Source organism: Xyrauchen texanus, chromosome 29 (genome assembly GCF_025860055.1).
Source record: "Xyrauchen texanus isolate HMW12.3.18 chromosome 29, RBS_HiC_50CHRs, whole genome shotgun sequence".
Classification (NCBI taxonomy): Eukaryota; Metazoa; Chordata; class Actinopteri; order Cypriniformes; family Catostomidae; genus Xyrauchen; species Xyrauchen texanus.
The window spans coordinates 6,168,753-6,193,853 of NC_068304.1; the positions used below are offsets into that span (position 1 = coordinate 6,168,753).

The following is a 25,101-nucleotide window of genomic DNA, read 5'->3' on the forward strand; positions in this document are numbered from 1 at the left end:
CTGCACGTGGCTTTTCTCCGCCCTCTGTGCTGCATCATGTGATTGGCAGGAGCTTTTGGGCGTGCTGATTGGGCAGAAGTACTGTGGCCCCTCCCATTGGCTCAAAGAGCTGTGTTTGTGCTGGAATGATAGAATGCAGAGAGGAGAGTGACGTCATATTGGAACGAGGACAGAGATGTTCCAGCTCTTAGAACCTTGTTTTGTTTTTCATTTGAAGAACATTTAAAGTTTAAATTAGTATTTTAAAGGTGCTTTTAAACTTATTATTATTATTATTATTATTATTATTATTATTATTATTATTATTCTTTAAATTTGTTGTTTGTTTCCCAATTTTATATCTAAAAAATTAAATGGTACTTAAAAAAATATGATCCAAATAAAATGGTTGATTGTACTGTAGCCTACATATGGCCGATTGTATCCACATGGTGGGCAAATTCTACTTTATCTTTGTATCACCCCTGATTATTGGGCACTTTTGTAGAGGGAAGAGAACTTGTGTTTAAAGTCAATAGTTTTTCATAAGCATTTTCTTTTTACCGTGTGATATTGAAGTAGAAGTGAGCCCTCGAATAGAATAGATTTGTACAATGCAAAGGTGAAAAGAATAAGAGACCACCTCTTCAAGCTTCAAAAGCACACAAAAGTATAATTCAGAAGTCTAATGAATTATTCTATGAGGCTCATGATTGTTATGAAATCATACGATGAGGTTTGACATTATTATTTATTTACACTAAATAATAATGTATTATTTAGTGAAAATGTTGACTGACCGTTGCCCTCCTCTGCGTGTTCATGACACTGCACGAGACCAATAGTTCACGCAGCCTGCTGGCGAAAGGGGCATTCAAATGCAAACTTGTTTTGTTTATCTAAAAACAGGTCCGCCACAGCGATACTAACAACAGAACACAACACAGCTGCACACAAATCGGAGAACAGAACTTACTAAACATGTCTCATGGAATAATTTATTAGACTTCTGAATGATACTTTTGTGTTCTTTTGAATCTTGATGAAGTGGTCACCATAAACTGCCATTGTATGACATCACTGAGCACAACATCTTTTTTACAATTTCTCCCTTTGCGTAAAGAAAAAGAAAGAAAGTAATATAGGGAACTTTTAAAGCTAACCCTTTAAAAGTTCAATTAAAGATTCTTTTAATACTTTTAATGAAGAATTATTTTGAAAAAAAATTAAAGGGCAGATGTTCAGTGCCCTCAGCAGAGATCATTTCAGATTTCAACAGAGCAGATATAACAAATCAGAATTAATTTCATCACAATTCTTGTAAAATGAGTTTTTAGACAGATTTTATAGAGGCATGAATGCAATCCAATAACTGATCATAATAATCGTTTGTTCGGGAATACACTGGTAGCGCTGTATGTTGTGCACTGTAATTTCAAAGCTATCAGCTCATTAGAGTCATTTGTTCGGATTGAACTGCATTGGTCACAATGTGTGTGTTACATTGTAGATTCAAAAGAACTGGCTTATAAGATTCATTCGCTCAGCAGTTGAACTACACTGATCGTGCAGTATGTTTCACCCTGTAGAATCGATTCAGTAGTGGGGCAATGCTGCTGCTGAATTGCGCTGCAGAATACACTGGCAGAGTATTTGTCGTACAATGTGCATTGGCAGAAATTGCACGCTTAAGAACCATTTACCGTTCTGATTCTGAACAAGAACACTTATTGGCTAGTTAGATACCTGTAGCACCAGAGCATGGCTAAAAGTGGCAAAAAAAAATTGATTTCTCAAAGTAAGAGGCTGTAAGACTTGTCCTGTGTACTTCAAAGAAATGTATTCTACTGTGATGGGTTTAAGCAATGTCTGTTCTTAATTAAAAAAAAAAAATTCTTCCAGCAGAAACTGACCATAGTTTATATTGCCTTGTTTGCATTCCCATCTCAAAGGCAACAGTGCACGACCAGTCTCAGTCAGTCACGATCGGTGACTGTACTTGTACAACAATGGTATAGAGCAGGGCAGAGCTGTAGAACGGTTATGCCATCTGTTTATGAAAGCCACATTAATTTGCCAGGCCTATGTCATGATTCTTTGGTTTCAACAGATACAATGTTCTGAACGAGTCAACAATGATTCACTGTAAACAGAGAATATATAAAGGAATAGTTCACACCACAATGAAAATTCTGTCGTCATTTATGCAGCCTCCCATGACTTACCTTCTTCCAAAAAACACAAAGAAAACATTTTGCAGAATGTCCAGAGAACGTCCGATGCTGGGGACGTTTTGTAAGTAATGATGTCAGAATTTGTATTATTAGGCATTTGTTCCTTTTAAATTTCAAACGATGAAACTGGCACATTTCTAGGAATTCTTACATGTATTATTAACCTACATCGCCATGGTGCCTGAAAGATACATAATGATATGCTGTGTTTTGTTGAACACCCTATAAGGAAAGAAGGGAAGTGGTTCTACAGAAGTGGGTCAGGGAACAGTTCTGCACATTGTGCTGTTGTTTTCCTTGATTAAACTGGTCCAGCAGTCCAACAGTGTCTCCACCCGTTGGGTTTGCAGAGTGTTATTTTAGCTACAAGGCAAGCATGGTGTGTGAATTTGGCTTAAATTTTCACCAGTATGGAACTGGAAACGAAGGTTCATTCGTGCATGCTCACCCAGTCACCAAAAGAGCCTTATTGTAAAATGTGGTTTCCAAACTGTCGACAGATAGGGAGTATTTTTTTGTAGAGCTCTGTTGTGTTTCCTCCACCCTCGGGTCATTATTTGTGTGCAGTGCCTTTTCGATACTTGCAATTTAACAGTTATCATTATCGGCTTCAACAAGCTGTGAATTATTATCGTTATCGGCCACAATGAGCTGTGAATTATTGGTTATCATTATCAGCCAAAATGAGCTGTGAATTATCAGTTATCGTTATCAGCCACAATGAGCTGTGAGTTAACCGTTATCATTATCAGCCACAATGAGCTGTGAAGTAATCCGTTATGGCTATCGGCCACAATGAGCTGTGAGCTAAATCACATTACTCGTTAATCAGCCACAATGACTCTGGTTGATCCCCATCGCCACCACCCTGTAATAAGTGCACTGTAATCGCTTGGATAAGCTTCTGCCACAATCGAGCTGTAAGTGAATTAACAGTTATCGTTATCGGCCACAATGAGCTGTGAGTAATCAGTATCGTTATCGGCCACAATGAGCTGTGAGTAATCCGTTATCGTTATCGGCCACAATGAGCTGTGAGTAATCCGTTATCGTTATCGACCACAATGAGCTGTGAGTAATCTATCGGTTATCACCACAATGAGCTGTGAGTAATCCGTTATCAGCCACAATGAGCTGTGAGTAATCCGTTATCGTTATCGGCCACAATGAGCTGTAGTAATCCGTTATCGGTTATCGGCCACAATGAGCTGTGAGTAATCCGTTATCGTTATTGGCCACAATGAGCTGTGAATTGTTGGTTATCGTTATTGGCCACAATGAGCTGTGAGTAATTCGTTATCGTTATCGGCCAAAATGAGCTGTGAATTACTGGTTATCGTTATCGGCCAAAATGAGCTGTGAATTATTGGTTATCGTTATCGGCCACAATGAGCTGTGAGTAATCCGTTATCGTTATCGGCCAAAATGAGCTGTGAATTACTGGTTATCGTTATCGGCCACAATGAGCTGTGAATTATTGGTTATCGTTATCGGCCACAATGAGCTGTGAGTAATCCGTTATCGTTATCGGCCACAATGAGCTGTGAGTAATCCGTTATCGTTATCGGCCACAATGAGCTGTGAGTAATCCGTTATCGTTATCGGCCACAATGAGCTGTGAGTAACTCGTTATCGTTATCGGCCAAAATGAGCTGTGAGTAATCGGTTATCGTTATCGGCCACAATGAGCTGTGAGTAATCCGTTATCGTTATCGGCCACAATGAGCTGTGAGTAATCCGTTATCGTTATCGGCCACAATGAGCTGTGAGTAATCCGTTATCGTTATCGGCCACAATGAGCTGTGAGTAATCCGTTATCGTTATCGGCCACAATGAGCTGTGAGTAATCCGTTATCGGCCACAATGAGCTGCAAATTATTGGTTATCGTTATCGGCCACAATGAGCTGTGAATTATCGGTTATCACCACAATGAGCTGTGAATTATCAGTTATTGTTATTGGCCACAACAAGCTGTGAATTATTGATAATATGATTGATTATCATTCAATCATACTGGGAATATTACCGCTGTCTTTTATATCAGTCACCATGTTGTTAACCTGTCACATTGATTTTGAGCACGCCACACACTTGCAGCTGATCAGATCTGGAGTGGCAAGTGCTATGATTTCATTTTCTCTTACTTATTCAGCCTTTGGTGAATTTACAATGTATCTAACTATAGCATTTGCAATGTTTTTATGCAAAATCTCGACAAAAAAAACAAAAAAGCAACGCAAATTCTAATTAATCAGAAAAAACGCTCAGCCCTAGCTGTGAATTATCGTTTATCATTATCAGCCAGATTGAGCTGTGAATTATTGGTTATTGTATCAGCCACAATGTGCTGTGTATTATCACTATCTGTATCAGCCATGAGCTGTGAATTATCGGTTTTCGGTATCGGCCCAGAAATTCCACATTGGTGCCTCCCCTACATGTTACTGTTTTGTAAGTTGCATTAGTTTTTACATTATTCCAGATAATGGCTCTGTTTGTTCAATTTATGGCTGACAGGGACGGATAGTGATCTTAATTCAAGAGATTTGGCTTTTTTACATTTTGAGTATTCTATTTGTTTATGATAGAATTTAATTTGTTAAGTTAGGTGTCAAAAAGCATCCTTTTGTGTAAATATATGTTTACTTAAAACTTAACTTAAAACATAAGCATAATTGTCTTGGACTGTTTTTAAGCTTTTATGATTTCACGATTTGGATATTAAAGGTAACTTAAAAGTAATTTGACTTACACTGACACCTAGTGGTGTGGAATCAGTATCGTTCAAAATCAGTAGTTTTCAGTTACAGGTGCCATTGTAGAAATTCAGTTTTCACAATCAGCCATGATTCATTTGAGTGAAAGTGTCCAATAACAAGATGGCTACTGAGATTAAGTGAGTACAACTTTAAACTTTATTTGACTTTGTATTACTTATTATGAAGCATACACCCTCAGATCAGTGGAATAAGGGTGTGCATTCAGGAATGGGACACTCTCTTGCCCTGTTTTCCCTGGTCTCTAATGCTCTCAAACAATAGCCCCATTTTCTGGATTTAACCGACCTCAACTGCCATGTAGATGCTTTTGTTTGTGTCTCAAAGCTGTGGGTAAACCCACTCCGCTGTAGTGTATCTTACTTCTGTCTGGTTCTCAAGAAGCATGGAATAATTATGAGCACAAACAAGTCTGCTGTGAACTTTGTTGACCTTACAGTCCCGTAGCATGTATGCGCAATATAAGATGATTCACCTGCAGCTCACAACAAGACTAATGTTTTGGCTATTACAAGGCCTCATTTGCATTGCCAGGATTATTTTTATGCATATGCACAACACTTTTGGTATTCAAACAGTTTGTGGGTGTTAAATCCAGCCCTGTTTCAGAATTTTTCCAGAACTGACTCAGAATTGCATTTAGTGCATGCAACATGTGTTTCTGCATTCCATGCAGTTACAGACAATTGCGTTCTTATCAAGCTGTTGATCAGGTATGGTTTGCTGCTGGCACAATAGTGTGGCACATGTTTGTTTAGCCCAGTTTCCATAGCTGATAAATAAGGCAAGATTGTTTGCTGTGGATAAACAATGTTATCTTTTATGAAATGGTGTTACTAGCTGTTTGTCTGTGATTTTATGAAATAATTTATTGATACAAATCAAAATAAATAATTACTTATGGTACTTGAACAGACTTTAAAACTTGGTTAAATATGTGATCTAAGTAACAAAGCATTAATTGATCTTAAAACACATTCTTTTCTTGAATATGTTGCACAATTAGAGCACAAAAGTGTTGGGTTCAGGAAAGTAATAGGGTTCAGAAATTATAATCTTAATAATTTCTGTAGATAAATAGACATTTAGCAGTAATGTATAAACTTTTCAAGACAGACCTGCTATGAGCTTCTGAAATTGTAAATTGGTGGTATATGCTTCTGTAAAAGCCTTGAGTTAATGTCATTTTTAACTTTTAGGTGTTTTACTCCTAAAGAAATGAACAAATTTTTTTATATGTATAAAATCATGACCGCACACATGAGATGTGGACTCTTGTCATATTACAAACATTATAAAAGTTGTTTTATTCTACATGAGGCAGGGGTGCCTCATGGGGGCTGCCATTTGAGAATTCCATGACCAGCCGAATACTACTCGCTTAATCTCAGTAACCATCTAGTTATTGGACACTTTCCCTCTTGGATTAAATTAATCATGGATGATTGTGAATAGTGAATTTCTACAATGGCAACTATATCTGAAAACTATAGATTTTGGATAATGCTGCTTCCACACCACTAGGTGTCACTTTAAGGTCAAGATGACAAGAACAAAAAATGACTGAGTGCACCTTTTAATTTAAAGAAAATGTTGCTTAATTGCCAGATTCCTGGTGAAGAACTTCTCTAACATAATCCTTAAGCAGTATACACCAATCAGAGAAGTCTCTGATGTCATGGGAATGGGAATCACAGCAAAATGGCTCGCACACTTTCATAAAGCATTGTGCGTGATGCTGCTAGAAAAGTGGGTGGTCAATGCTGTGCTATATAGTGAGAGATTTGTCTTAACATGAACCATGTCTCTGTTTTTGTCTTTATTTAGAAGCAGCTGAGGAGTTCTTTGAGTATGATGCTGAAGAGTTCCTTATGTTCCTGACACTCCTGATCACAGAGGGGCGGACTCCAGAATGTTCCGTAAAGGGTCGGACCGAAGGGCTTCACTGCCCACCTGCCCAGTCAGCGATGCCTGTCTTCACCAAACATGAATGCAGTGACAAAATACCACAGGTGTGTTACACCTTTTCCCCCCACACCTTTATAATCTATCCTCCTAAATTGGAGCACTCAATTAAGTTTTGCTCTTGCTGCTATATTTGTCAGTGTAAAATGACTTTTGGGGCTTATTTTCCACTGCAAGGTACAACTTGACTCAACTCGACTCTGCTCGCTATTTTGGGGTTTTCCACTGTGGATAGTACCTGGTACCTGATACTTTTTTTAGTACCACCTCGGTCGAGGTTCCAAGCGAGCCGAGCCGATACTAAATGTGACATCAAAATCCTGCAGATCACTGATTGGTCAGGGAGAATCGTCTCTACCAGTGTCACTGGATTTCCGACACGGGCCATCAACCCGCTAGTTTTAAAGTTAGCAACAGCGATAACAGTATCATTTGTTCACATGCCTTTCAAATTGTTAAAAAAGAAATGGCTGTGCGCAAAACCACGCTGTGATCAATAAACGAGGTGCAGACGGTCCACTTGTTAGCGAAGAAAGAAACATTTAGTTTAGCAAAACTAAAAAGTCTCAGGAAGTGTCTCAGCTGTTGGCCGCACATGGCTACCACCGGACCTACCAACAGTGTAGGGAAAAGTTAAAAAAATTTAAAAGTGACTACAGAACCATTGAGGAAAACAACTAGGCCAATTTAAACTCACCATGCAACAACTGCTTATGCAGCACAATGAGCTAGTAGCTAACAGCTAGCGGTCGTGTTATTGTTTTGGTCAGTTGATGTCATAGCAGTAGAGGCGGCGCAACTGACGATCAGCCTATAATCCCACCCATGTTGAGATGGCACTAAACTGCATTAGAAATGCAAACTCAGAAAGTAAAAAGTAAAGCAAGTAGAGTTGAGGCGAGTTGAACCGTAACGTGCAGTGGAAAAGTGCCATTTGTGCATCCTTATTGACTCAAGTTTGGTTTATTTAGTGTATGATTTTTGTCTTGTTTTGCCTCATGAAAACTTTCAAAGTATGTATAATACAGGTAAACAAATTACAAATTTGAACAAAAAAGTAATCTTCCTAATATAGTGTCGTCAAGCATGGAGAACAAGGTCAAAGGTCATGTTGCTATGGCGCAATCACATCCCCATCATGATTGAGGTGATGCTGCTTCCTGACTGTTGCTATAGCGACGAAGGCCCAACCACAGACGGAACAGACTTAAATGACCCAGCAATAAAGCAAGATGCGCTCTTACTGGAGAGATGGACTTTACAACCAGTGCCCAGACAGTAAGACAAACTCTTCACTTACAGTACTACCAATGCTTTACATTGTAAACACTTTCTTTCACACAGGTGAAGTGATAATTTGGTGTTTCTTTTAGGAATGGAGATCGTTTCATTGAGGAGAAAACCCTGCTCTTGGCTGTACGTTCCTATGTGTTTTTCTCACAGCTCAGTGCGTGGCTCAGTGCTTCTCATGGACTTGTACCCAGAAACATCCTTTACAGGTAGCACACACTACACATGCAGGGATTGTTTCAAATATAAGAAAGAATGAGGACTCTTTGTTAATGTTAAATTAACTGTTTTTGTGGTGTACTCAATAGCTCTTTTCCAAAACCTGCCTTGCTGCCAACTGTCTAGGTATGCAGCTACCTTCTAAGGCAACATCCTATTTAAAATAGAACCACTCTAGTGACTAACGAACGTTGCACATGGGCAGCAACTACACCTGCCACACAAATAGCGCTGCTCAAATGAAGTGCAGGAGAGACTTGCCTATTACGCCTTAAATTGCTGTCTATCATCTCACTAGTTCTAGAAACTGAGGTTATGTGTGTATATGTGTTTCCATGTGTGTATATTTATGTGAATTTACTGGAGCTCTTGCATGGTTTTTGCTGATCCCGTTTGTTGATCAACCTTCTTTGCTGAATTTTGCAGAATAAGTGCAGCTGATGAAGAACTGATATGGAACTTCTCGCAGACTCCCTATGAACATGCCTTCCCTGTCCCAAATGTATCGCACAGTGTCGCTCTCAAAGTGCGGGTTCAGTCTTTGCCTCGCCAGCCTAAATACCCCGTACTCAAATGTAGCATCCACTCAGGTCTAGCTTTCCTGGGCAAAAGAGGCTTGGAGCATGGTGAGGGGAGCACCCATGCTGGAGAGAACCGCAGTTCCCTACGTCTGCCAGGGTCTCCACTCTTCTCCAGGCCTCTACACCCTTCTCCACCTCCTCACAGCCCACATAAATACCTGCCTCACCCAAAGTCCCCTCTCCCGCCAGGCAAAGCCGTCAAATGGTTTCACTCTCGGCTGAATGGAGGTGTGGACGTCCCCCCAACAGAGCCTTATAGCTTGTGTACTAATGGTGCAGAGAGCCCTAAGACGTCACGCATGGAGTCACCAGTTCATGCTTTCAAATCACTGTCCCTTACCGACTCTTTAGCAACCACTAGACTGAGTCCAAGCTCCATATCAGGTGAAACCAACCCCCTCATTGGCTCCTTGCTCCAGGAGAGACAGGAAGTCATCGCTCGTATCGCTCAACGGCTAAATTTCTGTGACCCTACAGGTCCTCATCTCCCTGATGCCCTCTTCACTTCTCATGAACCACCAGGACACAAAACACCTTTGAGCTCCTTGCAGGACAAGGAGTGCTTGAAGAAATCCAAAGAGTCCCTTTTCCCTTTTCCTCAAACTAATAATGGAACTGGCCCTGAAAAACCAGAGAGGAGACGGTCATCTTTCTTTGACACCCCCTTGAGCCCTAGAAGCGGAAAGCAGGTAGACCAAGTGGACCACGAAGCAAAAACTTCCCCAAAGCCGTCGCCCTGTCGGCGTCTTGTACAAAGTGACCATTCTCCTGAAGGTTCTATGATTGCAGATGCAGTTCAGGATATCTCAAGGTTGATTCAGGAGCGATTTCAACAGTCCTACAGTCTTCTGAATGGCACATATAAATTCAAGTCCTTTCAAAATGAACAGGTAGGCAAAAGCCATGATGCCAATTCAAACAGCTATGTATCACCACCAAGCCATGAGAAGTCCTCAAGCATAACCAATGGCGAGGCAAGCACAAAGCCTCTCATTTCTCTAGCAACAAAATGTTTTCGATCTCCTGACTCTAATCATAGCCAGCAAGACTTTTCAAGTAGACACGTGGCCAGCCCAAAACATGAAGACCTCAGCATCAAAAAATCACAGCCTTTAACGGCAAGTAATCACAAACAGAACACCAAAAGAGAATCCTGGACCTCCTTGAAAGACCACACAAGCTCTCTTCAGGAGAATGGGCTGACACTAACTGGATACCTCCAGCCTTCCAAGACACAAGAGTCAATCCAGGAGAAAGGAGCAGAGAAGCACATCCAGGATGGGTCCTCCAGTCTTGAGAAGGATGAGAACCAGGAGCCCTGGGCATCTCTTTCTAGAAAACCTGCCAACCTTACCCACTGCACCCCCAGTCCTTCAGTTGGTCCTACTCCAAGCAGTCATATGGTGAGTAGATATCAGTCTTTCCAACCTTACAAGCTTTTTATATCTAATTTTAAGCCTGAAAGGAATAGTTCACCTAAAAATGATATTTATTTTATTATGTACTCACTCTTATGCCATCTCAAACTTGTATGTCTTTCTTCTGCGAAACACAGAGATATTTTAAAGGATATACGTATGTTTGTCCATACAATGCAAGTCAATGGGGTCATGTGATCAGTGTGATCATGATTTGAAGCTTGATTACTCTTCCTCACATGGTTTCTGTTGGTAAAACTACTTCTATATATTTACACCATGTCCTTACCTGGTCTGACAATTGACAATGAGCTATAGGACTGTGGACAGCCCCACCAACAGTAAAATCTAATTGGTCCAGAATCCCACTCTACCCTGTTAATTCTGTATAGTAGCTGTATTTTAAACAGATATGTTTTGATTGACTGTGATTGTAGCATTTTTGCTTCCAGTGTGGACTGGCAAAAAACTTGCCCCATCGTGCATGGTTAAGATTAACATTTTTCCATCAAAACTATTTAAACCTACTCTGATCCAAGAAGTTTCTGAATTCTCTGAAAACTGTTTGCATGCCTGAATTAAAGTGAAATGCTCTCCAGTCATTGGATTTGACCTATACCTTTTGTCAATGTGGTTTGGAAACTACTATATTCTAAACCCAATGGTTAAATGCCAAAGTATACTTTGGTTTTCCATGTGATGCAACGTCTCACACACTTTGGGTGTGATGCAAGTTTTGTCATCAGCACATTATGACTGTCCTCGTGCAGCCCAGATATTCTAGTCACGCAGACAGTGTACATGTCTGCACATAGACTGTATTAATATAAAATCACAAAGCAGTCGTAGTATGCCGAATGCGCCCTTAAGTGCTCATGGTCAGAAGAGCATACTTTGAAAGTGCAGCAAGTGGAAAAACAAAGTATATCCTAGCCTTTATTTTGATGTAGTTTTGAGGTTCTTTCTCTCCTCTTTCTCCCCTAAAAGCAGAGACACCCCCCCTTTCCACTGAAGCCATGCAGTAACTGGAAACAGGATCGTCACTCCATAGACAGAACAGCAACGAAAGCCTTCCACCCCTGCACTGGCCTGCCTCTCCTATCTAGCCCAGTAAGAGCACAGTTCCCTCAGTGGCCCTCCAACACAGAGACTTGATCACAGCATCTGCTCAATTATTGAAAGAGTCTCTGTGTGTGTCTGTGACTCATCTGCACTCACTTCTGAATCACTTCTTGTCTGTCTCAAATGCTGTCCAGACTTAGGGTATCCAGTATCAACATCCTGTCTTTTGTAGAGTTTCTGCGGTTTGGGCCTCCCGTATCACATGCTAATGAAGTGGCAGGGGCCAAAATAGATCCACTTCCTCCCTATAATTTGAGTTTTTATTAATACTTTCCTTTAATTCTCTGAGAGTCTGGTTCTTGTACTCCACAAGAGTGCTTCTTTTGTTTTGTAGAGGCCTGCTCAGTTTTAATTATCACTCAGGTGACCTTAGTTTTACCTTAAATGTTACAATTGATTGAATACAATGATTGAATTGCTTATATCAGCATTTTATAATCAAACTACACAAAGACAAAACCGAAACAAACCAAAAATTACCATGGTATTACCTGGTTTTTGGACATGTACCATGATGGTTTTTTTTTGTACATGGCACCATGGCATTACCATGTTTTTTTGGACTCATACGATGGTACTGCCATAGTTTGTTTGGAAATGTACCATGGTCCTACCATATTTTTTTATTAAATTTTTTCAAAACACCATGGGACTACAATGGTTTGAAGTCACATACTATGGTATTACCATGTATTTTGGACATTTACCATGGTTCTGCTAATTGTTTTAGACATATATGGTACTAACATGTTTTGTAGACAAATACTATGGTACTACCATATTTTGGTTTGGACCTACCATGGTACTACTATTTTTTCTTTTATTTACGTTTACCATGTTTTGGAAATGTACCAGGATTTTACCATAGAGTTTTAGGCGTGTACCATTGTGCTACTATGTTTTTTGGTCACGTAACATTGTACTGCACTTACCAAAAAGTTCCAAAAAAATAACAACAAAAAAAACATGGTATTAACATGGTATTTTTTAACTTTTATGGTACTTTTTTGTTGCCATGTTTCCACAGTACTGCCATTTTTTTCTTCATGATAGTATTACTATGGTATCCTCTGAAGTAAATACTTTTAGATATGAATATCATCGTCAATTAATACCATGCCGTTTTTCAACCATAGTTACTTTGTGGTAAAAATGCGAGAACTTTGAAAAATAATGCAAACACTGTGCAAATGATCACATGTAGTTTATTTCATCCATCATATTTTAAATGTTCAAAACAAAGATATAAATGTGTTCACTCACTTCCACTTTTTCCCGCACAGGTTCCTCAAAGAAAAAGCCAGTCAGGATATTTTGATTTAGACACTTCTGTGATTCATTGCAAAGGTGTTCCATGGGCTGCCAATAAGAGGTATGACCTTCTGTTCTCACTGTCCTAACTTAATTTCCTGCTGTAGTGCCATTGTTCCATATTACAGAGCCATTTCCTTTGTTAAGGCTTTCCTACATACACTGCCATCTGCTGTGCACACAAAGACTAGACCTAAAGCTACAGACAACCCAAAATGGCTGACAGAACACTGTGGGTGTGTTTGCAGGGTTTTGAAAAGATTACAAGACTGTGATGAGTCTCAGCAGCAGATCCTCAGTGCCAGCGCCCCACCTGCCAGCCTTAGCCTTTTGGGAAACTTTGAGGTACACAAACAATCACACACAAACACACACTATCCCTTAGCCCTTAGTGGCAACACCCTCTGTCCCTAAAAGATTAATGAAGGTTTCCCTATCTGAAAAGAATGTAAAAATAAACATATGTGTAATGCATAATTCATAAAACATAGACAGACAGACAGAGAGATGGATGGAAGGACGGATAGACAGACAGAGCGATCAATCGATCAAGAGAAGGATTGGCCATTGTTCAATTATATTTCGTGTTTGTGTGTTTGTAGGAGTGTGTTCTGAACTATCGTTTGGAGCCGTTGGGTACCATCGAGGGCTTCACGGCTGAGGTGGGTGCCAGTGGAACGTTCTGCCCCAGTCACATGACATTACCTGTGGACGTGTCTTTCTACAGCGTCTCTGATGATAATGCACCTTCCCCCTACATGGTAATGAGCCATGACCTGTGTCTCACATATTCTGTTTCTGTGTTTGTGGTGAATGTTACATTATTAACATTTCATCAGTATTGGCATTATTATTAAGAGTAGTTTGTTACCTATATATCTTTTTTTCTTTCGATAAAGCGATATAAAAGGACAACATTCCATTTGAAGGTGTCAGTAACGTTATTAAAGATTCATTAATGCATTACTGCCAAGTTGTACATACTTCAAAAGGCTCATATTTGTCCTTGACTGAGTATTTTCTGGGTCTCTTCAGGGTGTCATAAATTTGGAGTCTCTCGGTAAGAGGGGATATCGAGTACCTCATTCAGGAACCATTCAAGTGGTGAGAATGTCTCATTATTTGAAATGCATTCGCCATCATCTGCTTATAAAGTATGTGTCGTGGGCAGGACATCCATTTGAATATGAGTAACAACTGTAAATGCATGTGATGGTGTGTAATACTAATTAGGAGACTCAGCACTGTGAGAACAAAGGAAATTGTCTACTACACGTTCCTCTCCACTTCCTGTTGTTTTAAGCATTAAATAGATTACCACAGAAAATAGTTTTGATTTGTTTCCTGAGGCAAAAATGGTGGTTATATAAGGCACTTAAGTATGGCTACATGGTTTTTCTATTGTTTTCTGTTGTGGATTGTGTCGCTTTGATGCTCAGCACTTGTTTTGTCTCTCTCTGTCTGTCAGACCTTATTTAACCCCAATAAGACGGTGGTTAAGATGTTTGTTGTGATGTACGATCTGAGGGAAATGCCCGCCAGCCAACAGACATTCCTGCGCCAGAGAACCTTCTCAATCCCCGTCAAACGCGAGTTCAGCGGACAGAACAACAAAAAGATGCATGTGCGAACCCTCCGCTACCTCGTCCACCTGAGGTCAGTACTGCGGTATGATGCAGGTCACTCTAAGTGCTCGCTGGGGTGTTCTAGTTCGTTGCGAAATATTAGGGTTATCTGTCCAGTAGAGTATCAAAAGATCATGAAGCTGTTGGTCTAAACCACACTTACTCATCAGGCAACCATTGGAATAAATTGCATTATTATACACTTGACTTTGTTCACAAATTATAAAGGTCCAGATTATTATTCTACATTGTACTTGCCCTTATGTTTACAAGTCTTTTTTTAAATAAATTGTTTATTTAAAAGCTTAAGCACATATGGGGGTCTGGGTTGCTCAACGAGTAAAGACACTGACTACCACATCTAGAGTCACAAGTTTGAATCCAGGGCGTGCTGAGTGACTCCAGTCAGACTTCCTAAGCAACCAATTGTCCCGGTTGCTAGGGTGGTTAGAGTCACATTGGTTTAACCTCGTGGTCGCTATAATGTGGTTCTCACTCTTGGTGGGGCATGTGGTGAGTTGTGCGTGGATGCAGCGGAGAATACTGCGACGCCTCCACACGTGCTATGTCTCCGCAGTAACGCGCTCAACAAGCCACGTGATGAGATACGTGGATTGACTGTCTCAGACACTGAGGCGACTGAGATTCGTCCTCCGCCACCCGGATTGAGGCGAGTCAATACGCCACCACGAGGACTTAGAGCACCCCGCAACCAAACATTTCTCAATGCAGGAAAAGCCCTGCAAGATAATTCAAAATGTTATTTAAAATGTTGACGCTGAAGTTAATTTGCACAATCTCATCATATCATCAATTTTTTTTTCCCAATTTGGAATGCCTAATTCCCACTGCTTAGTAGGTCCTCATGGTGGTGCGGTTACTCACCTCAATCCGGGTGGTGGAGGACAAATCTCAGTTGCCTCCGCTTCTGAGACCGTCAATCCGCGCATCTTATCACGTGGCTCATTGTGCATGACACAGCAGAGACTCACAGCATGTGGAGGCTCATGCTACTCTCCACGATCCACACACAACTTACCACACTCCCCATTGAGATTGAGAACCACTAATCACGACCACGAAGAGGTTACTCCATGTGACTCTACCCTCCCTAGCAACCGGGCCAATTTGGTTGCTTAGGAGACCTGGCTGGAGTCACTTAGCATGTCCTGGATTCAAACTCATGACTCCAGTGGTGGTAGTCAGCATCAATACTGAGAGTACCCCTCATCACATCATTTTTTGTATCTTTGGTCCTGTTTACACCTGGTTTTAAGATGCATTTTGGGTGTTCCAATCACACGTGGAGAGGGGGGCACATTACTGTTTACACCTGGTCGTAATTTGCATCTCTTTTGACCATTTGTGTTCAGATTTCAAGGGAATGGACTCTGATTTCATGATTTCATTGAGGAAGGTTTTTGTCTCATGTGAAACAGTTGTTACTGTAGTTAGCAGGGTCAGTGTCACTCAACCGGATCAATTTCTTTACTGGTGAAAGAAAAATATAAATGATGATTAAAGCCAGGATATTAAATTCCATGAATCAATATCTTCTAAGTAATCCATTATTTTGTAAATAATAGTAATAATAGTGTATTTTTAGAAAATTTCCAGAACTTTCGATTTTGACATTGTTTTATGTAAATAAATAAAGGTACATTTCTAGTTTTAACATTATGTGAATTTCAGATCTTTTTTTTTCTGACAAGAAAAGCTAGCTTCATAACATGTAATCCACATTTGGGTTTCGACCAAAAATGGGTCAATTTTAAAAAGATTTGGTGGGAGCCACAATGTGAGCTCCATATCTCTGAGATTTAACCGTATAGGGCATTGGTTCTCAACCTGCGGCCCGCGGGCCACATGCGGCCCGTCACGCATGGAAGTGCGGCCCGCGATATGCTACCCACATTTAAATAATAACTTTCAGTTTTACAATTCGTTTTTGTTTTTAAATTAATAAAAAAATGTATTATATATGTATTAAACCAAATATAAGTTTGAACTATTACATTTTTTCGTCTTCGTGTGCAGACCAACTATGTGAGCATGTAGTTACGTGAGTTCACGCAATTACGCAGTTAACGAGCACATTCAAGCGCGCTTTGGCAGAATTAAAACCGTCATCAGCAGTCATTAGGTAAAATTGGAATCAAAATGGACAAATTTGTTATTAGGGGGAGAGAAACGAAATGAGAAAAATGACAACGAAGGAACACATACAAACAAGAAGAGTCGAAGCATCAGCAGTGAAGGTAGGAGAGATGAATGTTCAGGCAAGATGAAACACAGCGCAGCAAGCATCCTCAGTTACAGAAATGTGGCGAAACATTCCTGAACAGAACCTCAGATTATTAAGTTCGAAAGTGCTTTCCATATTTGGATCAACATACATCTGCGAACGCACATTTTCTGCAATGTCGCGCATCAAGTCACGCTTCCATGCGCGTCTTACCGACTGCAACTTACAGTCGCAACTTCATTGTGCTGTAACTCCTTTCGAGCCGAATTTCACCAAATTGGTTAGCTCCCGACAGCATCAGGTGTCCCATTAATGGGGAGTGTTGTGTTTTTAGTGACAGTAATTACTGTCGACGAGATGGCACTGTGGTTCCATATGTTAGTGCCTATAAAGATGAAGAACAAAAGTGTGTCTACACTAGATGCTGCCTGTAATGTAACACAATGTCATTGTTTGCTTGTCCTTGATATATTATTAAAATCTCTGAAACTTACAAGTGACTCTTCATGCTTAGCAGAACTATACATAACAATGAGTCGCATTATACTCTTTAATTATATAAAAATAATTGTCTAGGTATCACGATATTCATATTATTAACTGCCAAAAATATTAAATCCGGCCTGTTTGCATTGATGACGTCATATGTAAATGATATGCGACCCTTGAGACTTGCACTTGGACCTTAGTGCGGCCCAGTAGAAAAAAAGGTTGAGAACCACTGGTGTAGGGCCTTAAAAATGAAGATACAAAAAGAAAATTTTGTTTTGAAACAGAATCTAATAGGATATTAAGATATCTTTAATTCTTCTGGAGTTATAAGCAGTTCAACTTTGACAAAGCAACTCAAATAAGTGTTTTTCCCATTTTCGGACTCAAACTATTGGCACATAATGCAAAAGGGGTGCTGAAGTGAACCTTTTTTTAGTAATAGACCTACCTATCTCTGTGTTAAAATAAGAACATGACAATGCCACCTTTCTAAGGTTATTTTTCCAACTTTTTGTTTTGTTACAAAAAAAAAATAATAGTTGGTGAAAATTGTTATTTTGAACCCCCTCTACAAAATTAAAGTGAATGTTGATCCATGGCATTTCGTATTTTGGCTTGTCATAATTGGTTTATTTTTCTTCATAAAAAAGTTTAAAAATCAAATATTTGAGCCAAAGTTTCTGAAAGTTGGTTGCTTTGGCATAGAATATGCCACCCAATGGTGCATCTTACTGTATTATCATGACTAATGTATAGTTTTATGCATGACAATATTTACTCCTTATAACTGTATGCTCTTTCTTTCTCTTGTCTTGTGTTTCCTGTCCTCTTTGTCAGGTTCCAGAGCTCCAAATCTGGAAAGATATACCTCCATCGGGACATCCGTCTTCTTTTCTCCCGTAAATCCATGGAAGTGGACAGTGGTGCTGCCTATGAGCTCAAGTCATTCACAGAGTCGCCTGCCGACCCCACTTTCTCTCCCAGATGCTAATCAAATCTAAACTAGTCCATTGATAATGCAGCATATGGGCCTTACTTTATCAAATCTTTTATTTGTCTGTACGTGAATTCAAAATAGAGAAACCCACTCACTTGCACACACATATTCATGGAAGGACTATAAACACAAATGCCCCTTTCCTAAAAGAAAAAGTCAGCATTGAATCATCTGTGCAAATGATATTTGGTTTAAAACAACAGATGGTTGAGAGCTTTGATTTAGATGCAAGTTCAAAGCTTATTCCCAGATTTGCGGCATGGTTTGAGAAAACGTGATGCAGAAAAACTAAATCCACGGACCATTTTGTAACAAAAGACTAATAAGCGAATAACTGCAGAAGACGTTTGAAGAGCACTGTATTTTTTCCACAACTGGAATGAAAATGAGTTTTGTTCAAGGATTTCATTCTTTGTACTGTTACCAAACCACTTTAATCGGAAGTGTTGCAATAGAAAAAACTATTTTACTAGCGTAGTGTTTACATATTTACTTTTTTGTCATCAGTTATTTAATATTTAAATTGAACTTTCATTTACTGCACATGTGATGCCTGTTGTGCAAAACATTATGATGTAGTGCAAAATGTTTCAATCATACCATGTATTTTTGTCTTTCAAATTCAGATCTTAAATAAAAGAAATATATATTATATCTATAATATTATCTGGAAACATGCACGTCTTTGGGTTCCATTTTCAACAACCTACAAAATGGGAAAAAACATTCTTAGGATTCCCAGTAGTGGTGTGCAGTGAAGCCATTATCTGTATTTGTATCTGTGTTGTTCATATGACAAAATTATCTGTCTCTGTATTCATATAGAAACCGAGTGTGGGCGGGGCTTAAACCGGAAGTGCATCTAAACTAAATGAAATGCCCATTTTTACATGTTACTCTCACATTTATAGTTTCTACTGATAAAATATAACTTTTCATAATAGTAGCCTAATAATAATAAGTATTATTATTATTATTATTATTATTATTATTATTATTCAAAATTGTTTAAAATATAACCGTAAGTGGCAATCATCGGGATCCAAACACATGTGAAGAAATAACCAAAACAATCATAATTGACAGAAATGATCCAGTGGATGACAAATAATACAAATTGACACAATAGATCCTACCTAAACTAAATTAGTTAAAAATTGGGAAAAATGTGATTTGTTACATGGTTGCTAGAGTATCCCCATCTGGTTGCTAGGCAGTTACCAAGGTCATACTAAAAAAGGCTCCTTGATACCTTGAGTCAAATACCTTGGGTCAAATTAACAAAATCAGCCCATAGGGGGTACATCTTACCCCCAATCTCATGTAATGCTCCAAAACTGCTTGCTAGGCCATATGAAATGAGTCTATTGAGAAATATCTCATTCCATTCAAGGGTTATAACTGTTATGGCAATGCACACAGCTTATGTTTATGTTTTTAGTGTAGCTTTGTGACATTGAATCGAAGGTTAAAACTTTTTTTGATAATTATTAATAATGGGGCTCCAGAGAATCTTTCTGCATTGGTTTAGTTCCGATCGGGTGAACGGACTAGGACTAGATCAAATAGCGGCAAAAATATGTTTTTGTTGATGTTTTTCTAGGTATGTGACTGTCCTTATAGACTTTGATGGCACCTTAGAGACAAACACTGCATGCAAAATTTCAAGTCAATCGGCCCAGCCGTTCCATAAATGGATCCATTTTAAAGTTTTATTTTTACCTTTATAGTGCTACCAAGAGGTGGAGTTGCACAATTGTTTTTGTGTGTCCTTAAAATTACTCCATACATATATTATGTGTACTAAATTTGGTGCCAATATCTGATTCTGTTCAAGAGTTATAACCATTGAAATGTGGCCACGGCCATTACGAACGTTCTGGAGTCGAATCAAAATTCCTTTAACTTATTACATTGGGACTGCTGAATCTTTCTGCACTAGTTTGGTTCCAGTCATACGAACCGCCTACACTAGGATTATTATTTTAAATAATCTAGAATGTTTTCTTTCACACCAATGGTACTTGAGGCTAAATCTACAGTATGGTATGAATAAAGTGTTTCTTTGTGGAAAAAAAGCATAATATACAACAATTTACAAGTTTACAAAACACCATAGCGCCTCCCAGTGGACAACTTTTTTTCAAACTTTGCACCGACCTCTTGGGCCAAGAGACAAATAGGCATACCAAGTTTATTTCCGATCTGCCTTCTTTAACCCATATAAAAGCTGCTGAAATCGATTTGTTCGATGACGGCCATGTTTTTAAAGATATGCGACTGTCCTCATAGATCTTGATGGCACCTTGGACAAAGATTTGGAACCATCCTGCCATGTTTGGAATCTCTACAACTTACGGTCTCTGACGCCCAGACCATTTTACAGCAGAAAAAAAAAAATAAGAAAATCTGAACAAATACAATAGTTTATCAGTTCTTCAGTTCTTGGACCCCAAAAAATATACATTATTTTTATTCTTTTTTTCTTACCAGACGTCGCTGAATTTGTAGGCTACATTAACTGTGGAATATGTTGTTAACTGGTTTCTCCAGGTATTTCTGATATTAATATCTGTATTGTCTGTTCATGTGTAACAACATTATTCTGAAGGCAGGAGGTGTTGAGCAAAATGTGAAATGTCAATCACACATTTTACAGTGAATAATAAATACAAATTCAAACATTAAAAGAGATGAAAATAAAACCAGTATAGCCTACAAACAGGTGAAAGTCCCGTGATTCTATCAGGAATTTTTACACTAAGGCACAAATTTATATAGAGCCTTAACAGAGGCAGCACAGTTTAAAGAAGAAAATAAGACTTCAGTTTCTTGGTTTTACATTAGGAGGAATATTAATAGATGAATAAATACTCTATGGAGCATTTCAACTTTTATTTTCATTTTTTTCAGAATAAAGTCTTAACCAGATCATTTTCTTAATCGCTGATGTGGACATAAATATATAAAGACGTGAAATCATCACTTCAGGTCAGGAATGTAACATCACGCTCAGGTTTAGGCTATAAATGAATACATGAGAATCACGTGTGAATCGTGTGAAACATTAACAAAGACACTTCAAGTAGTGGAAATTTTATATGTTATTGTGTCTTAGTGTTACACTTAATAATCTCCAGACGTGAACAATTAACAGAGACCGCAAACTCACAATAATTTACTTATATTTTGGCCCATTCCTCCAGATAGAACTGGTGTAACTGAACTCTAGATCTGCATCAATGGGATTATATGCATGAAAATTAGAAAAAATACAAGGCACTTCTTCAGGTACAAAAGTTAAAAAGCCTTTATTATTATTTGGCTAGTCACATTAGGACATTAAAATTGTTAATGTTACAAAATAATATCATTAACTGCACACTGATGCATTTCGCAAACATCCACGGAGTGTGTCAGTACCCAACACATCACGGGTGTAAGTGCAATTAAATACTGAATCCAAGGAGATCCAAAACCTTGAAAGGGGCCTGTCTTATTTTTGACTCCGCAAGATCATAATAACAAAGATACAAACATATATACTAAATCTTTGTAATCTGTTCCCCTTCCTTATTAGGATCCACAAACTGTTTCTAAACCAAAAATCTTTAAAGTAGAAAGGTTTGAATTCTGTACAGATGCATAATGTACTGCAATAGGGTAATCTTCCTTTCTTGTGCGTGTTGCATTTGTGTGATCCCTCAGCCTATCTTGCTAGTCTACTCATTGTCCGGACAACAAAGCCTATAAAGTCCAGACGTTGAAGCTTATAGATTACATATGGACTCTTACAATTGATAAAAGATCCAATAGAAAACTCTTTGTTAGTAAAGACATCAACAAAAGATTTTGTATGGATCAGATTGTCACAATGGTTACAATGTCCACATTTAAATGTTCTCTTTATCTCTCTGTGTTAAATCACAGGCAAATGACTTCTCACTACTCACATACTGTATACTTGGATCATTGTTTTCATTGGTCAAATATAGTCACACTGTTTTTAATAGATCATCTTGTTGTAGTTATGTGTCACTTTACAAGTCAGATCCAACATTCCTTTTTGATATCCTCCATTCTTAAAGTGGTTTGCTGTACCTGTAGCATGATTTAAAAATTCTTGATCACATAAGCATCTTAGTCTCTGGAATTGTCCCAGAGGAATATTATCCTTCAGATGTTTTGGGTGAAAACTCTTTGCATGTAAAATGGTATTACGGTCCATATGTTTTCTGAAGAGTGAAGTTTGAAGGCATCCATCTTGGTCCTTCTGAATAACAAGATCTAAAAAGTCAATCTTTTAGCTATATTTAAGACTCGATTTGATTGAGCTGTTTGTAGAATTCAGAAAAGAATGAAAACTTTGGAATTCCATTTCATTTACTTCAAAATCGTGCAGGATTACAGCAACATTGAAGACATGGTCCTCCTCCCACTCTCCCAGAAAGAGGTTAGCATAATTCAGTTCAAAACATGACCCCATTGCAGTACCTTTGATCAGTTATCTTCAAACAGAAAACATTGTGATTCAGTGTCCATTCTATAAGTGTTGAAATGAAATCTGTAGGAGGACACTCGTCCACTGGTCTGAATCTTAAATTGTGTCTTAAGGCTCTAAGACCTTCATCATGACCATCAATGTAAAAACATTGCTTGAATCCGCTCTAATATCAGAAAGTAATCATCATCATTGCTGGTCAAATTTAAGGAGACTGTATGTTCAGTGAGCTGTGTCCTTCTTGAGACATACCCTCTCAGCTTGCTGTGTGTAGCTCTTTTCCAGGAATAAACCCTTCCATCTTTGCAATCCTTCTCATCTCTCCTAACTTGATCCGCTTTCTGTTTCTTTAGATTTTCTGTAAATTTGGTCATCATGTAACTGAATTTCCAAACAGTCCTTTTCCTCCATTTTTACATTGTCTAAATCTCTTGTTTAACTCTTGTGCATCAATAAAAAGAAAGTTACTCAGAGGTCCTTAGGGGACTAAAATGACTGCGTAATAAAAATCTGCCATAATAATATTATATATTAATATTATTTTCCACTTTCAATTAGTAATTTTTATAACCAACATCAGTCCTGATCATGACTACCAAATATTCATTCATTTGCAGGATTTTAACCCTTTAAATGCCAGTTTGTTTACATAATGCCACTATTGTTTTTTACACACACACATTTCTCAATACACACATACAAAACACACTCTGATGTCATACCAACACACCCACACAAGCTGCATTATTTATTCAATTGTCCTGCAGTGCTCTAGAATACAGAAAATAGGAAAAAAGCATGTATTTGCTCCATAGGCTAAACATTAGTAAAATTACGCCATCTGGTGGAAAATATAAAAAATTTAAATTTTGAAGCCAGAGCTCAGGAAATACTATCATAGAATTCATGATTTTACGCTTTAATGTCACTGGGATCAAATATTGCAGTTTTAATGGGTTTCAATGGGGAAATATTTGTCCTGAAGGTTCTGAATGTAACTATTTTGGGTATTATAGATGTATTATAGGAGGTTGAAATTTCAAAATTCCCCCAAAAATGCACACCTTTGGCAAAATGTCATAAACACAACCAAAGGTTGCACAAGGGTTAACCTTCTCTCTATTTTAGGGGGGTTCTTCAATCAACAATAGCATTAAGTCTAATGAACATTTATTGACAGAAACATCCCATTTCTCTGTAAATTCCTTGTTGTCTTTACCATAGGTGGGAAATCTGCTGATATGTAATCCTCGTTGAATGAGGCCATGTCTCCAACAGTCAGAGAGAGTAATCGCTTTCAATTCAAGTTGAACAGTTGCTCAGAGTTTATGCGCTAGGCAGAGGTGGATTTTCTGGAGTTTCGCATATGGCAAAAGGCTCAATAATGTGATGGAAAAAGTTTCTTTGCAAAAGACGACCTGTTTTGACAGTTTGTGCATGTTTCCACTCCTTTTCACAACAAAGCAATTCTTCGAACATAGTCCTTGATATTCGGAAGTGTTTAACCCACAGCTGGTCATTTATGTGGGTCCTCACAATCTGCCAGAACAGTTTTGAACACCCTGACCAGCTTGGTACAGCAACATTGGCTCAACTAATGATGTGAGATTGGAGCAAGACTACCTGTATGTTCAACCAATGGAAAATGGAAACCTGTTTGAAAACAATCATTATTTTTGTATAATTCCATTTACTGCTTGACACTGGTTGCATCTTTGTAAGAGCAATCTCTAGCAAATCTATTAATCCTCCAGAAATCATGGAAATTCATTGGTCAAATTATGTTCTCGGCATTCTACGTTATAAAGGTCACAAGTCCCAGAAGAGTAGTCCAAGACACTAAAAAGGAACAGGACATTTCATGCATCATATTAGCCTATATACTATATATATATATACAAACATTTTGATATCATGAATTGGAAGGGTGTCCTTATTGCATGGAAAACATGTGACAGGAATGGCGTAATCCCCCTGTAGAGGTTTCTGGTTATGTAACATACGGTATGTGACCAGTTTACTCTGGTGTAGCCATTTCAGGCTTGTACAAACTTATTTGTGGCATGCTTTACATCACATCTGAATGTTGGAGGATTAAACAGAGATTTGCATGTCTGTTTTCTGACTGTGGAGGTTACATAACATCACTATTAAAAAGGCTAGAATGTGTCCAGAGAACCACTGTTGTGGTTTAAACCACCAGATGCTGCATCATTCTATGGCATGCTACAGGAGTCAGATTTCAAATAGTTTTGAGGAGTGTGTTGCAATTGAAAATCCATTGAAGCAAAAGTTCAGAATCTTTGGAATAATTCTTCACTGTATCTGTTAACAACCCTTATAA

General features: G+C 38.6%; 1 protein-coding gene across 3 annotated transcripts in view; it reads left to right on the forward strand.

Moving 5' to 3' along the window:
* The window catches only part of LOC127622898 (protein FAM214A-like), a 53,282-nt gene extending 34,404 nt beyond the window's left edge, over positions 1-18,878 (forward strand). Inside the window, exons 2-12 of one of the 3 annotated variants that reach the window (XM_052097047.1) lie at positions 6,819-7,003; positions 8,032-8,234; positions 8,330-8,455; positions 8,892-10,449; positions 11,452-11,574; positions 12,870-12,958; positions 13,146-13,242; positions 13,500-13,658; positions 13,933-14,001; positions 14,366-14,553; positions 18,097-18,878. In XM_052097047.1, coding sequence (XP_051953007.1) covers positions 6,819-7,003; positions 8,032-8,234; positions 8,330-8,455; positions 8,892-10,449; positions 11,452-11,574; positions 12,870-12,958; positions 13,146-13,242; positions 13,500-13,658; positions 13,933-14,001; positions 14,366-14,553; positions 18,097-18,250 — 2,951 coding nt within the window. In that variant the 3' untranslated portion in view covers positions 18,251-18,878. Of the gene's footprint in view, positions 1-6,818; positions 7,004-8,031; positions 8,235-8,329; positions 8,456-8,891; positions 10,450-11,451; positions 11,575-12,869; positions 12,959-13,044; positions 13,243-13,499; positions 13,659-13,932; positions 14,002-14,365; positions 14,554-18,096 lie in introns of those variants that run through there. The other 2 variants (XM_052097048.1, XM_052097049.1) reach the window with 2 other exon arrangements.
* Positions 18,879-25,101: the final 6,223 nt, after the last annotated feature.